Source organism: Dendroctonus ponderosae, unplaced genomic scaffold, assembly GCF_020466585.1.
Source record: "Dendroctonus ponderosae isolate FM_Combo_2020 unplaced genomic scaffold, Dpon_F_20191213v2 Dpon_F_20191213_4, whole genome shotgun sequence".
NCBI classification, from domain to species: Eukaryota; Metazoa; Arthropoda; class Insecta; order Coleoptera; family Curculionidae; genus Dendroctonus; species Dendroctonus ponderosae.
In genome coordinates this window covers 45,161-56,178 of record NW_026018611.1, presented here as the reverse complement: position 1 = coordinate 56,178, position 11,018 = coordinate 45,161, and the positions used below count along the sequence as shown (strand labels likewise).

Sequence of the window (11,018 nt, the reverse complement as noted above, 5' to 3'; positions counted from 1 at the left end):
AGATACCAACGCAAGAAAACCTTTCTGATAGCCATCGACTCAAAAATTCCGAATTTTGCACTTTTGCGCAAATTGTTTAGAAAATATTGCAAGGAGAAAACCGTCCTCAGACTTTTGCCCTTAAGTAGTCCCAAGCTTTGAAGACATTCCAGTTCACCTTCCAAATGTACATAAAATTGCGGCATAAAACAGCGATTGGTCACATTAATAACAGATTAGAAAATCCGCGTCTACATCAAAACCGCTAATTTAAAAATAAGTCGCCCCTTTAGGGACTGAAACAAGGCATGTGCCCAAAGATAAAACAGTTCCTTCATTAACTCGCCCGAAACGCTTAAAATTTACGACTCTCCTGGATTTTTCTTGATTAAGTGCGTTTTTCTTGCTGCGAGCTTTTCATCATCCATTCGATTTCCTCCTTATCGAGGCGCGGCCCTTTCAAATCGAGATTAGAACAGATTAAATCGAAATAAAGGGGTGCATAGAAATTAGATTTCCAATCGTGGAATCCCTGATTGACAGTCCCATAGAGGTTCTTCGCATGTGTGTGTTTCACTCCGAATATTTTCCTTGCGATTAAGCTTGAACATACACGACAGGATTCTCCCGATTTACTCGTGCTTCAAGCCAAAGCAAATCAAAAGCAAAGCTTGATTAAAAACGTTGAAAAAGACCGGAAAACCAATGGAAGCACTGAAAAACACACGCCACAGTCCTGGGCGTGGATTTCCGCAAAGTGTTCACTCCCAGATCGTAGATGGACAGCTTTAGTTGAGGGAAATGAATGCAAACCTCAGGCCGGCACAATACAATTCGCCGTGCGAAGGACTGAAGAAGTAAATAAGGGCAAATAGGGATAGTGAAGGGCAGAAATTACCATCATCTCCTCTAAGAGGCGAGTGCTTATCAGATGAATCACCATTCCTGATAAGGCCCCTTAAGGCTTTGTTTCACTGCAGGGGCGTTGATGGATCAATTATTTATCAGAATGGGGGTTTTTCCCATTGATCAGCCCACTTGTGTTGGGAATACGAATTAATTAAAAATCTAGTTTTCCGAACAGCAAACTGTGCATTTCAGTTTTCCGGAGCCGATATCTTCACAACCCGAAGGAGTTCGAGAACGTACAGATTTTTGCTCAAACATGAGAGTGCTACAAGCGACATCAGGCGAAACGTCGGTATGCACGGTGGTAAAAAAACACCCGGTTAAGTTTAAAACCCACTGCAGGCTGTAACGGAAAAACAATCGAAACAACCTATAGAAAACCGTATAAAACCACGGTGTGACTTATGATCGGTGTTTCGGAATTTTATTAAGAAAATTTGAATATGGTTTACGTTCTGGATCGCGACGGGGTGTCCCAAGCATCGATAAAAAATAATAATCTTCAGCGATACGAACGGTACGAGATATTTCATTTTTTCCCCGCATATAAAACGTCCTTTAGTCGTTCTTTATTGGGCTGTAAAATATTGTTTAAACATTTATTTGTTGGCCCACTGCGCGTGTCGAATCACTCGCACCATATAGAAAGTTTTGGTTTGTTATATTGAAAAGCGCAAACAGGCAGTTCAATAAATTCACGTGGAAATTGGAAACATTAAAGTTTAACCGTGTTTTTTCTTGGTCTTAAAAGTACAAAAAAGAGCGTTTAAAATCCGTAAATCTTCAAGTGGTTTTTATCCGGCAACCGTTCGCTGGTAATTTAAACGTTTTTATTGTTTATAGACACACACACGCAGTAAAATTTCAAATAACCCAGCATGGGTCTCATTATCATTCATAGCTCAACTCTAATATGCCTTTGTATTTAACTTTAAGCAATAATTATGAAGATAATCAGGCATCCATCACGCCAAAGTGATTGGGCTGCAGGTAATGTGAGTTCGCTTATGAAAGGAATTTTGGCTGGCTTTAAAGTGAGGAATTTTTTTCAACATTGCCATGCTGGGCTAAAGAATTGTGGCCTTTCGAACTTGATTTTTTTTTATAAAAGTACAACATTTACACACGAATCATTTGGTGATTGTGCACTTTGGAAGTATACCGGGTGGTTCACGCCTGTTCAATGTATACGTAAAACGGGACTTGAATTTTTAATACTACTGTTGCTACTCAACTGCGCTCTCGCCTTTAAAAATTCAAATCTTTCAAAGTATAGCAAGTAACGGTTTTAAAATTTTACGATCTTTCGAGCACACTTGGCTCTACAGCTGGTGAAAGTTTCACGGAAATCGCCTCCAATTCTGGTTTTGCCAGCTTCGGAAACATCGGTCGCAAAATGGAGGTTTTTCCTCAACTGCGCTCTTTTCCTTAAAAATTCGCATCTTCCAAACTAAGCCCAGAGGCAACTTGAAATTTCCACCACCTTGAGAAAACACTTGGCCCTAAAGTTGGTAAAAGTTTGATAAAAATCGCCCCAAATCCTGATTTTTGCCAGCTTAAGAAATATTGGTGGCAAAATTGACGTTTTTTCACAGTTGCGCTCTTTTCTTTAAAAAAAATTCCAGCTTCAAACTAAGCCACGGAACAGCTTGAAATTTTCACCTTCTTTGAACACCCTGTATAACAAGGCACATTTAAAAAGGACTTTGCGTATTTTAGACGGAAATTGTCCGATTACAAAGACGCTTTGTCTGCCTGTTATCTGACGAAATAAAAATCTCGCACGTAATGCCCAATAAAAATAACGCAAACTATACACTGCCAGAATGCTAAATAATTTTCTTAACTGTTACTAACGACAGTTACTTCTTGATGGGGCGTTTCCATAAAGATCTCACCCTGGTCCCTTTAACCGGCGAATTTTAAGACGTTCTTAGTCGCAATAAAAAATCAAATGTTCATTGGCTGGAACCCATTTTAGATTACATTGTCAAGACCGTGAAAAATCGTTGACGAATTGTTTATACGATAAAATAATATGATATGAAAAATCCACCTGCATTTTTTTTTCGGCCAATTATTTAGATCCCGTGACTTTCAGTTTTAATTTAATTTCCCTTTCGCAGGCGGGTAAGTGTTCCGTTGAGCGACTTGCTAACTGGCCATTATCATGTTTGCGGTGGCATTTTTCGATGGACATCAAGTGCGCTTATATAATAACTCTCGTTTTCACGTTTCCGGTTAGTTCAGTGTATTGCGTGCAAAGAAAAACGCTTAATCAACCATATAAAAATGTATATTTTGCGCAACCACTGTGTATTACAGTTGCATGGTTTCCAATTTTTCTGTCGCCTCTATTCTGTTATTTTCAACATTTTCATCAACTTTCACAATCGGTAATGGCGTGGTCTTTGGCTTATTTGTCTGCTTTATTTCTGTGGATGTTGTGATGAATGTTCCCCGTAATCCGTCCAGCGCCTTGTCGATTTCCAGCACTTTTTCTTTGGTTTTCAATTTTATCTGGAAGTTTACAACATTTATTTCGTAATTTTCAAGTTCAAAGTTCCGTTGACTAATAAGTTTCCCTAATGGTGTTTCCTGGGGAAATTCGCTTTTCACTTATTTAAATTCATCGTTTTCCATAACATAGTAAGGGACCCTGCTCAAGAAACATCACTAAGAACTCATCAGTTCTCGAAATTCTACTCTAACCGTTTCTGCTGCAACTTGCATTAAGTACTTACATTCTTCAATTCACTCTTTACTGGCTTGGCTTTGGCCTTCATTTTTAAACTCTTGGCTCCCGCCACTTTGAAGACGCTGTTCAGCTTCTTCTTGTTCTTCCCCATGTTTACCTGGAAAAAATACATTCCGTTGCTTCCAAGTACAGAAACGCATTGGCAAGTTGACTTCTTTAAATTCATGCCCATAAGACTCAAAATGCGATAACAAAGCGATTTAAAAAAATCAACTCACCAGATCGACAGAGCCGCTTAACATCCTCTTTAATGCCCAGCTCATCTTGCAATTTCCTTTTGCTCTCAGCCACCCCCGTTAAAATATCTCTATCCAGGCTCAAAGTCACTCTCATCATTTCTTTCATCGAGCTCACTGTTCTCACTTTGAAGAGCTCAGTGATTTTCGTTTGGATACCGACGTTTTTCACTCTCAAGCAACTTTCTATCAAGTTCCTGGTGATTTTTTCAGGATCTTCGCCCTTGGCGAAGCAATACACGTACAGAGTCACAGGCTCAAATTCCTGCGTCTCCTCCTCTAAGCTATAAAGGCCTACAAACGCCTCAAGAAACTCCACAGCCAAGGCGGGAAGGTTCATTGTAACATAGACTGGGTGTTTTCCACTAAACCGTGGAAAGTTTTCTTTAAACACCGTCTTTATAAAGTCCCGCCCATCCATGTTGTACTCGTTGAATAAATCCTCGGGTATTTTATTGAGCTTCTTGTTATGTACCAGCCACTTGAAGGACTGGGGGTTCAAATCGTTGGCAAATACTGTGCACTTTTTCTTGGCTGCTGGGATAGAAAACGGCCCCACGCCGGCAAAAACATCGAAAAGCACACTATGGGGCTTGAGCGCCTTCACGATTCTTTCATGCTCAGTGCCCAGTCGGGAGTTCCAATAAACTGAAGCAAAATCGAACTGAAATCGGCAATTATTTGCCTTCACTTCCGTCTGCATATTGCTGTCGCCTTTAAGAATTTCCATTTGGAAATTGCGGTAAGTGTTGTCAATCATGTTGGTTTTGTTCACCACTGATTTGCAGTTTGGGACATTGTCGTACAGAACCTCCCCTGTAAAGAGTGGTAATTTTAGAATTGTCGTCGTTTTGAGCTTAGCGGAGTTTTACCTATAATGTCCTTGTACGGCATCAAATGCTCACGTAAATTCACATGCACTATATGGCCTACAGTGGTGAAACTCGAACAGCCTTCCTGCTCTTTAGGCAAAACTGCCTGCAGGATCGCTTCTACACTATAATGCTCGTATTGCAAGGTGAAACTCTCCACCGTGAAGTTGCTGTGGTTCAAACTCAGGGTTTCCAAGCTCGCTCTAGTTTCATTGGGAAAATCTCCCCAACTTCCCACAAGTAGTGGGTTCAAATAAATGCGCACTTCACCACTTTCGCTAGGGCGGATTGATTTGAACTTCCTCAGCTTCAATAGAAACGGCTTCACGATGGGTATAACAGAGGATAGCTTGATGTTGCGCGCTTTGAGCAGTGGGACTTCAATGGTTTTGGCAAAAGCAGCCCTATCTAGTTGTTTCATTAGCTGCACATGGGCAGGGGGTTTGAGCAAGTCTTGCATAATGAGTTTTTTGGGGGTAGAGTGCCAAAAATGCGTATATAAAGACTTGGCGATGTTAATGGCTCGATAGACCATCGAATGGAACTATTGGGGTTTCAAATAACTTACTTTTTTAACTGCTGAACTTTTCTACCGCTGACAACTCCAGACTATGAGCAAATTTGTGGTTATGTTCACAGATTATCAAACTATGTTATAGTAGCCAATGTAAATTGGCAACGCAGGCGATAACGTCAAACCGCATACAGTCGCGCCGCCTGCGATGCGGGCTGGTGATTAAAACGCCAAATTCAAATGTAATTCAAGTCAATTTATCATTAAAAATCCCAAAAAAACAAGTTTTTGTTAAATGGCTCCTACTAATTTTCTTGCTTATCTATGAACTGACTGGCAATATTGACGTAGCTGACTGACGGTGAGCAGCACTTGACATCGATAAGCGCCAAATCTCCAAAATTGTGGATGCCAGCGCTCCTGGAGGCGCGGGCCGCGTAACACGGAACTCAGAAATGTTGAAAGTGAGCAGGCCCCAGGGTTATGTTCTTATCTTCATCGTTGGTTTTGTTAGCTTAGGTATTTAGGTTGGATTACAAATTCGTCTCGCTTTTCGAACGAAGGAAGACTTTACAGGTTATGAGTTACGTTGTTTTGGTTTGCAACGAAATTTCCACGTTTGTTTTTATATTTTGTAGCGTTCAGCCAAATATTAACGGGGAAAATGCCCGAAACTGCGGCCAAAGAGCCCTCTGCTGCAAAGGCACCGATGGTCTACATTTGCGGAGGTCGGTGAGACTAAATACAATCAATATCTTGCTCAATAAAGCATAGAGTTTATAACTATGTAACTGCATAATCGCAGTTACATCAGGCTAATTACACGCATTCGAGGGTTTCCGCTTTCGAACAACTTTAAAAACCCCGTATTTTCTTTGCAGAATGTCACAGTGAGAACGAGATTAGGCCTAGAGACCCAATTCGTTGCAGAGAATGCGGATACCGTATAATGTATAAAAAACGGACCAAACGATGTGAGTAGGAATTGTTAAAAGAAACCCCCTGCAATATTAATATAACTGAATTTGTTCCAGTGGTGGTATTCGACGCTAGATAAGGAAAGCACCGCAGAAGCTTTATTTCTATAGCCTAGTATAGTATTTTAATTAAGACAGTTATTAACTGAAGTGCCTGAAGAATTTTTGTTTTATTTAAAAATTAGTAAAAACCCCGCATGCTGTTGTGTCAAATCCATATTAACCGAAAACCTTTGGTAAACAGAGAAAACACCCCCATCAAGCAACTGTCAACTTTGATGTTTTCACTAGTATTGAGGTTATAAATTTTGGGGGGCCCAGTAAACTCTTTCCGATTGGTTTCAATGTCCAACCATGATCGAAAATGCTGCCAATTTTACGCGCACCTACCAAATAAAGCCCTCGATTTTCGAAGTGTTGGCTCAACAGTCCCTGACCGATACCTTGTACCCAGCCCTGCAGAAAGTTGCCCTTTTTCTATCAGCAAAATTTCCCGAAAAACTCGGATTTTTGGACGCTTATTACAATGAGGCTTTCCTAGCTCTCAGTGGGTTGTTGCAGTTTTATTATCTTAAAAACCACGGTGAGTTGCTTTCTTTATTGAATCAGAGGCAAAAAAACAGATTTTTTAGATGGGTCTTTCTCTGAAAACTTCTACGGTTTGAAAAGGGTTTTGGTTGATGACGAGCCACTAAAGCATCATGAAAAGGAACTGTCCTTAATATTCCTAGTGCTAATGCCGTACTTTAAGAGAAAAATCGAGGATAAAATCCAAATGTACCGGATCGAATGCGCTGAGGGCTGCATAAGAAATGTAATTCAAGTTCAATACATCCAAAATCCTAGTAAACAATAGCTCATTGCAGGACTTTGAGCGCAGATCCAAGCAAATCGTCATTCGCTCCCACTCAGCATTCGAAGTGGCTTGGAGTCTTCTTGCTCTCAACAATCACCTGCAATACATGGCGGGAAAAACCGAATATCCCCAACCGCTGTTAAACCTCCTCAAACTCAAGCTGGTTTACTCCAATGAGGAACCCAGCTTGAGCTTCTGGGGCCAAGTCTTCAAGGGAAACCTACGGTGCGAAATTTTAATAACCAAACCCAGTGATCATTTCATAATCAGGCCTGCAGATTTTCAGATATTAGCGGCGGGTTGCTGAGGAATGCGGCCAGTACGGTTTTGGAAACAACCGCATTTTTCCTGCAATTTCTGCAAACGTGGAGCGCACAAAAACCCAACTGTAGTATAACCGATTTGCCCAAAATTGAGGCCCCTACGGTTTGTTTTAAGGTCAAATGTCAACATGTTTTTAAAAATGTCCAAATTGCAGCCAGACAACAGAGCGAGAGCCTATGGGGGCAAATGCCCCCTTTGCCTTCAAACTTGGCGCATTCCAACAGCCCTGCCTGTGTCCGGGTAAGGCAAAATTGAGAAAAAATTCCACGATTTGTTTGAAATAAAACACTTTTAGCTACATATTTTGCTTCCGGTGCATCCTCAAACATCTGAGTGAAGCCCAAAAATGCCCAGTCACAAACTTACCAGCGAAGCCTTTAGATATCGTACGCCTGTATCCGAACGAGTAGAAAAACCTTGTGGACAAGCAAGGGATTTTTTACAAGTAGTTGTTCTGTAAACAACCAAGATTTGAGCGAGGAAAATAAAAGAAAACAAGAAACCAAAACTAGAAATATTTTATTGAAGCAAAAAGGGAAAGTCATGCAAAAAACACAAATGTACCACGCTGAACATATAAAACGGGTTAATATACCGGAGTTAAGCACAGAAAAAGGAAAATACCTGTTGGTTGCATGTCTCCTCGAGAAATCCTATCTGTATGAATGAAATCCTTTACTACTTACTATCCATAAAGCGAATCCTAGAAGACTAAATAAGGGGGACATTTCCAATATTGCCGCAAGTCCTAAACGGAGGAGAGATCAGAACAAATCCTCGCATAGAATTCCAACTTTTTTAAAATTTAATCCTTTGAGAGAATCCGCAATCCTTTTATAAATCCTTATGTTTAATATGAGAATCCATAAAATCCCAGGAATCGTTTTCCAGATTTCAGACCTGGGATAAAAATATTCCACTTCAGCATTATGTGTGTTAAGTTACAGGTCTTTAATGAATGACGCACTTCCGTCTTAAAATCTAGATTTGATAGCTAATAAAATCTGAATCAAAACCAGTGTTAAACAAAAACGAATTTTAAGACTTGAAGTAACGTGATATTAAAGACCACTTAGGGAAAATTAGTTTTCTTGGTTTATGCTATTGTGTATTTACCCTTAGAAGTCCAGAACACTTGTTGGATCCTTTCCTTTCCTATTTTTTTCACTCCAATCCTTTGATGTGCAAATTTTAAGAAATGAAACCCGATTTAGCCTCAGGGCTCTATTAGGAGAATCCCGTATGTTACTAGTTTAACCAATTGATTCATTGCCTAGTGTTGAAAACACACAGGAAAAATAACAACATACAAGATTCGCCATTAGAACCAGTTAGTTGCTTTGAAGTGAATGTTTTGCCTCGTTCAACCCAGCCGTAATTAACATCAACGATTGGGCCTGACAGAAATCCTTCGGCACACCTTAGAAAGTTAACCACAAGAGAATTTCCAGAAGGAAATCGAAATTCTTCGTAAAAACAAACAAAAAAACCACGTATGTAGTTGTTGTAGAATTCAATTTGAAATTAAAATTGTATTTAAAATCTCGAACCCCACCAATCATTGATGCTAATTCGTGACTAATTTCCCGGGTTAAACTAGATGGTTAATCCCAGCGGTTACTGGGATTTTGATTTGATATTTGATAATCCCCCCCAAGAAATCGTTATTCCTTCAGGTGTGAAATCCTCAAGGAGCCAATTCCAATTCTGCACGCTTCCCTTTAAAAACTATCCATTATTATGTCCTGTCCCTCCATTTAGATCTTTCAAAATCCGTTTTGCGATTTTTACGTTTAGTTCCAGTATTTTCCTTTTTTCCAACGTTGTTTTGTCCCAACATTAAAAACAAAATATAAAAATTAGTGACTTATCCTCTATACGCCACAATAATTAACGAAATATTAATGTAGCTTAACGAATGCAAGCATCGCTGCGTGAATTAATATGGAAAGTTTCACTAAAAAAAAAATAAGAGATACATTTGAGTTAAACCACATTTAGATTCCGGCATGAAATTTGTAAAAATCCTAAATTAACCAAAGTACACTAAGTTTTAACTACCTTTACAGATTATGAAATGAATTTGTTAAAATTAACTCTACAATACAAATCACGAAAATGAAAGCGATTTTACAGTTTATTAGAGGAAAAACTTCCTTCGCAAAGGTAAACCTAGAAAAAAACATTGCAATTTAAAAAACAGGCAGAGGCAGACGATTCAAGTAACAGTTTTAAGCGGTTTAAGATGCTGAACATTCGAAAAACCAAGCCATTCAGGCCTGATAAGACGCAGATAAACGCGAAGAAAAATGGATTGAATGGAAACTAACCTGTGAGTTCTACGAACGAGAGCGACTCCTAGAGTAACTTCTCTTCACAGGGCTGTAGGTTGGGGAGCCCCGTCTTCGTGGGGAAAAGGAGCGCGATCTGGACCGTCCTCCCGATCGACGGCTGTCGCTTCCCCCTCTGTCCTCTCTTACTCTTATATACGCCACTTCTCCCTGAAAGTACCAGGCAAGGTTGAACCAATTGCCACCTTTGGTTTCCCCAGGTTCGCCTACCTCATGAGACCTAAATCGGGAATCGTCTAATTTCTTTATGGCGTACTTCATGTCTTCGTAACGGAGAAACTCCACTACACCAGACCCGTCTTTAAATGCATCGGCAAAACATACATCTCCAGCTTCTCTCATGTGATCCTGAAATATAAAATAGTTAATTTACCACAAATTACGCGATCTTTTCACACGATATGGGCAAACATGATCAAAGTAACGCGAAAATGTGACGAGTTAAGAGTCGTCCAAAATTTCGAAATACCCATTAGGGCCTTTCCGATCTTCTGTACCATGAAGGCACCTCATTTGGAATGTTATACTGGTATTCAGGCAACTAACTGTAGACAATTCCTTACCTTCAGATCCTGCCATGATCCACTGGGGGGCAAGCCCGTCACCAACACTCTGTATTGGCTTCTTCTGGCAGGAGGCCCCCGGTTGGCTCGTCCGCGACCGCCGCCCCTAAAGCTTCCGCCGCCTCGACCGCCACTGCTGATGCCACCGCTGCCACCACTACCTCCACCCCTAGGAAATTCAACCCTCAAACGGTACCCATCATAGTCATAACCATCTCTTGCATGTACAGCGTCGTCAGCGTCCCTGCAAAACATCCAGGTTTTAGATAACCCCCAAACTGCTAGTTTCGGCAAAAAAATGGGGTGCGGGCAGCTCAGCATTCACCTGGGATCCTCAAATTCGACAAATGCAAATGGGGGCCCGCGTCGGTTTTTTAAGTCGACAAATGTGACTTTTCCAAATTTGTAAAACAAGTCCTGGATGTCTTTGGTGCGAATATCGGGTGGTAAGTTTCCTACATAGATGCGGCAATCGTTGCGTCCACTCGACATGATTTTTAGGACTGAGAAGCGCTGAAAACCCCGTTAAACTCACTTTCTAAAGACAAAAACAAACCACACAAGCCGATTGCTTTGGAACGGAACGCGGAAAATAAGATGGTCGCAAGACTCGCAGGAAACAGTCACTATTGCCAACCTACCGGTTTGGACAGTTTAGCTCGTCGATTTGCGCATAGAT

At 40.6% G+C, this 11,018-nt stretch overlaps 4 protein-coding genes across 8 annotated transcripts; 2 read left to right on the top strand and 2 right to left on the bottom strand.

The window, feature by feature from the left end:
- Nucleotides 1–3,168: 3,168 nt before the first annotated feature.
- On the bottom strand, nucleotides 3,169–5,403 carry LOC109543235 (tRNA (guanine(37)-N1)-methyltransferase). Of its 2 annotated transcripts, XM_048665907.1 has the most exons (4): nucleotides 4,755–5,316; nucleotides 3,865–4,698; nucleotides 3,633–3,743; nucleotides 3,169–3,408 (listed from the first exon to the last, which is right to left on the bottom strand). In XM_048665907.1, exons 1-3 carry the CDS (start codon nucleotides 5,287–5,289, stop codon nucleotides 3,643–3,645), a joined length of 1,470 nt encoding a protein of 489 aa, XP_048521864.1. In that variant the 5' UTR covers nucleotides 5,290–5,316; the 3' UTR covers nucleotides 3,169–3,408; nucleotides 3,633–3,642. The 2 variants fall into 2 exon arrangements, 1 of the variants encoding a protein (XP_048521864.1); XR_002172479.2 differs by lacking the exons at nucleotides 3,865–4,698; nucleotides 4,755–5,316 and adding an exon at nucleotides 5,323–5,403.
- A 360-nt stretch (nucleotides 5,404–5,763) lies between these two features.
- On the top strand, nucleotides 5,764–6,407 carry LOC109543238 (DNA-directed RNA polymerases I, II, and III subunit RPABC4). 2 transcript variants are annotated; one of them, XM_019912853.2, is made up of 4 exons: nucleotides 5,764–5,844; nucleotides 5,907–5,996; nucleotides 6,150–6,242; nucleotides 6,303–6,407. In XM_019912853.2, the coding sequence occupies exons 2-4, from the start codon at nucleotides 5,933–5,935 to the stop codon at nucleotides 6,323–6,325; spliced, it is 180 nt and encodes a 59-aa protein (XP_019768412.1). In that variant the 5' UTR covers nucleotides 5,764–5,844; nucleotides 5,907–5,932; the 3' UTR covers nucleotides 6,326–6,407. The 2 variants fall into 2 exon arrangements, with proteins under 2 accessions (XP_019768412.1, XP_019768411.1); XM_019912852.2 differs by having other exon boundaries at nucleotides 5,815–5,996.
- Nucleotides 6,408–6,499: 92 nt separating this feature from the next.
- Nucleotides 6,500–7,933, top strand: LOC109543236 (peroxisome assembly protein 12). The gene is made up of 6 exons (XM_019912849.2): nucleotides 6,500–6,828; nucleotides 6,878–7,059; nucleotides 7,112–7,326; nucleotides 7,380–7,527; nucleotides 7,580–7,665; nucleotides 7,721–7,933. The coding sequence occupies exons 1-6, from the start codon at nucleotides 6,600–6,602 to the stop codon at nucleotides 7,833–7,835; spliced, it is 975 nt and encodes a 324-aa protein (XP_019768408.2). The 5' UTR covers nucleotides 6,500–6,599; the 3' UTR covers nucleotides 7,836–7,933.
- On the bottom strand, nucleotides 7,929–10,991 carry LOC109543237 (serine/arginine-rich splicing factor 1A). Of its 3 annotated transcripts, XR_002172480.2 has the most exons (6): nucleotides 10,665–10,991; nucleotides 10,340–10,583; nucleotides 9,987–10,124; nucleotides 9,756–9,926; nucleotides 8,542–9,597; nucleotides 7,929–8,325 (listed from the first exon to the last, which is right to left on the bottom strand). XR_002172480.2 is itself a non-coding variant. In XM_019912850.2 (5 exons), exons 1-4 carry the CDS (start codon nucleotides 10,829–10,831, stop codon nucleotides 9,765–9,767), a joined length of 711 nt encoding a protein of 236 aa, XP_019768409.2. In that variant the 5' UTR covers nucleotides 10,832–10,991; the 3' UTR covers nucleotides 7,929–9,597; nucleotides 9,756–9,764. The 3 variants fall into 3 exon arrangements, 2 of the variants coding, with proteins under 2 accessions (XP_019768409.2, XP_019768410.2); XM_019912850.2 differs by having other exon boundaries at nucleotides 7,929–9,597; XM_019912851.2 differs by having other exon boundaries at nucleotides 7,929–9,235.
- Between the last annotated feature and the right edge of the window lie 27 nt (nucleotides 10,992–11,018).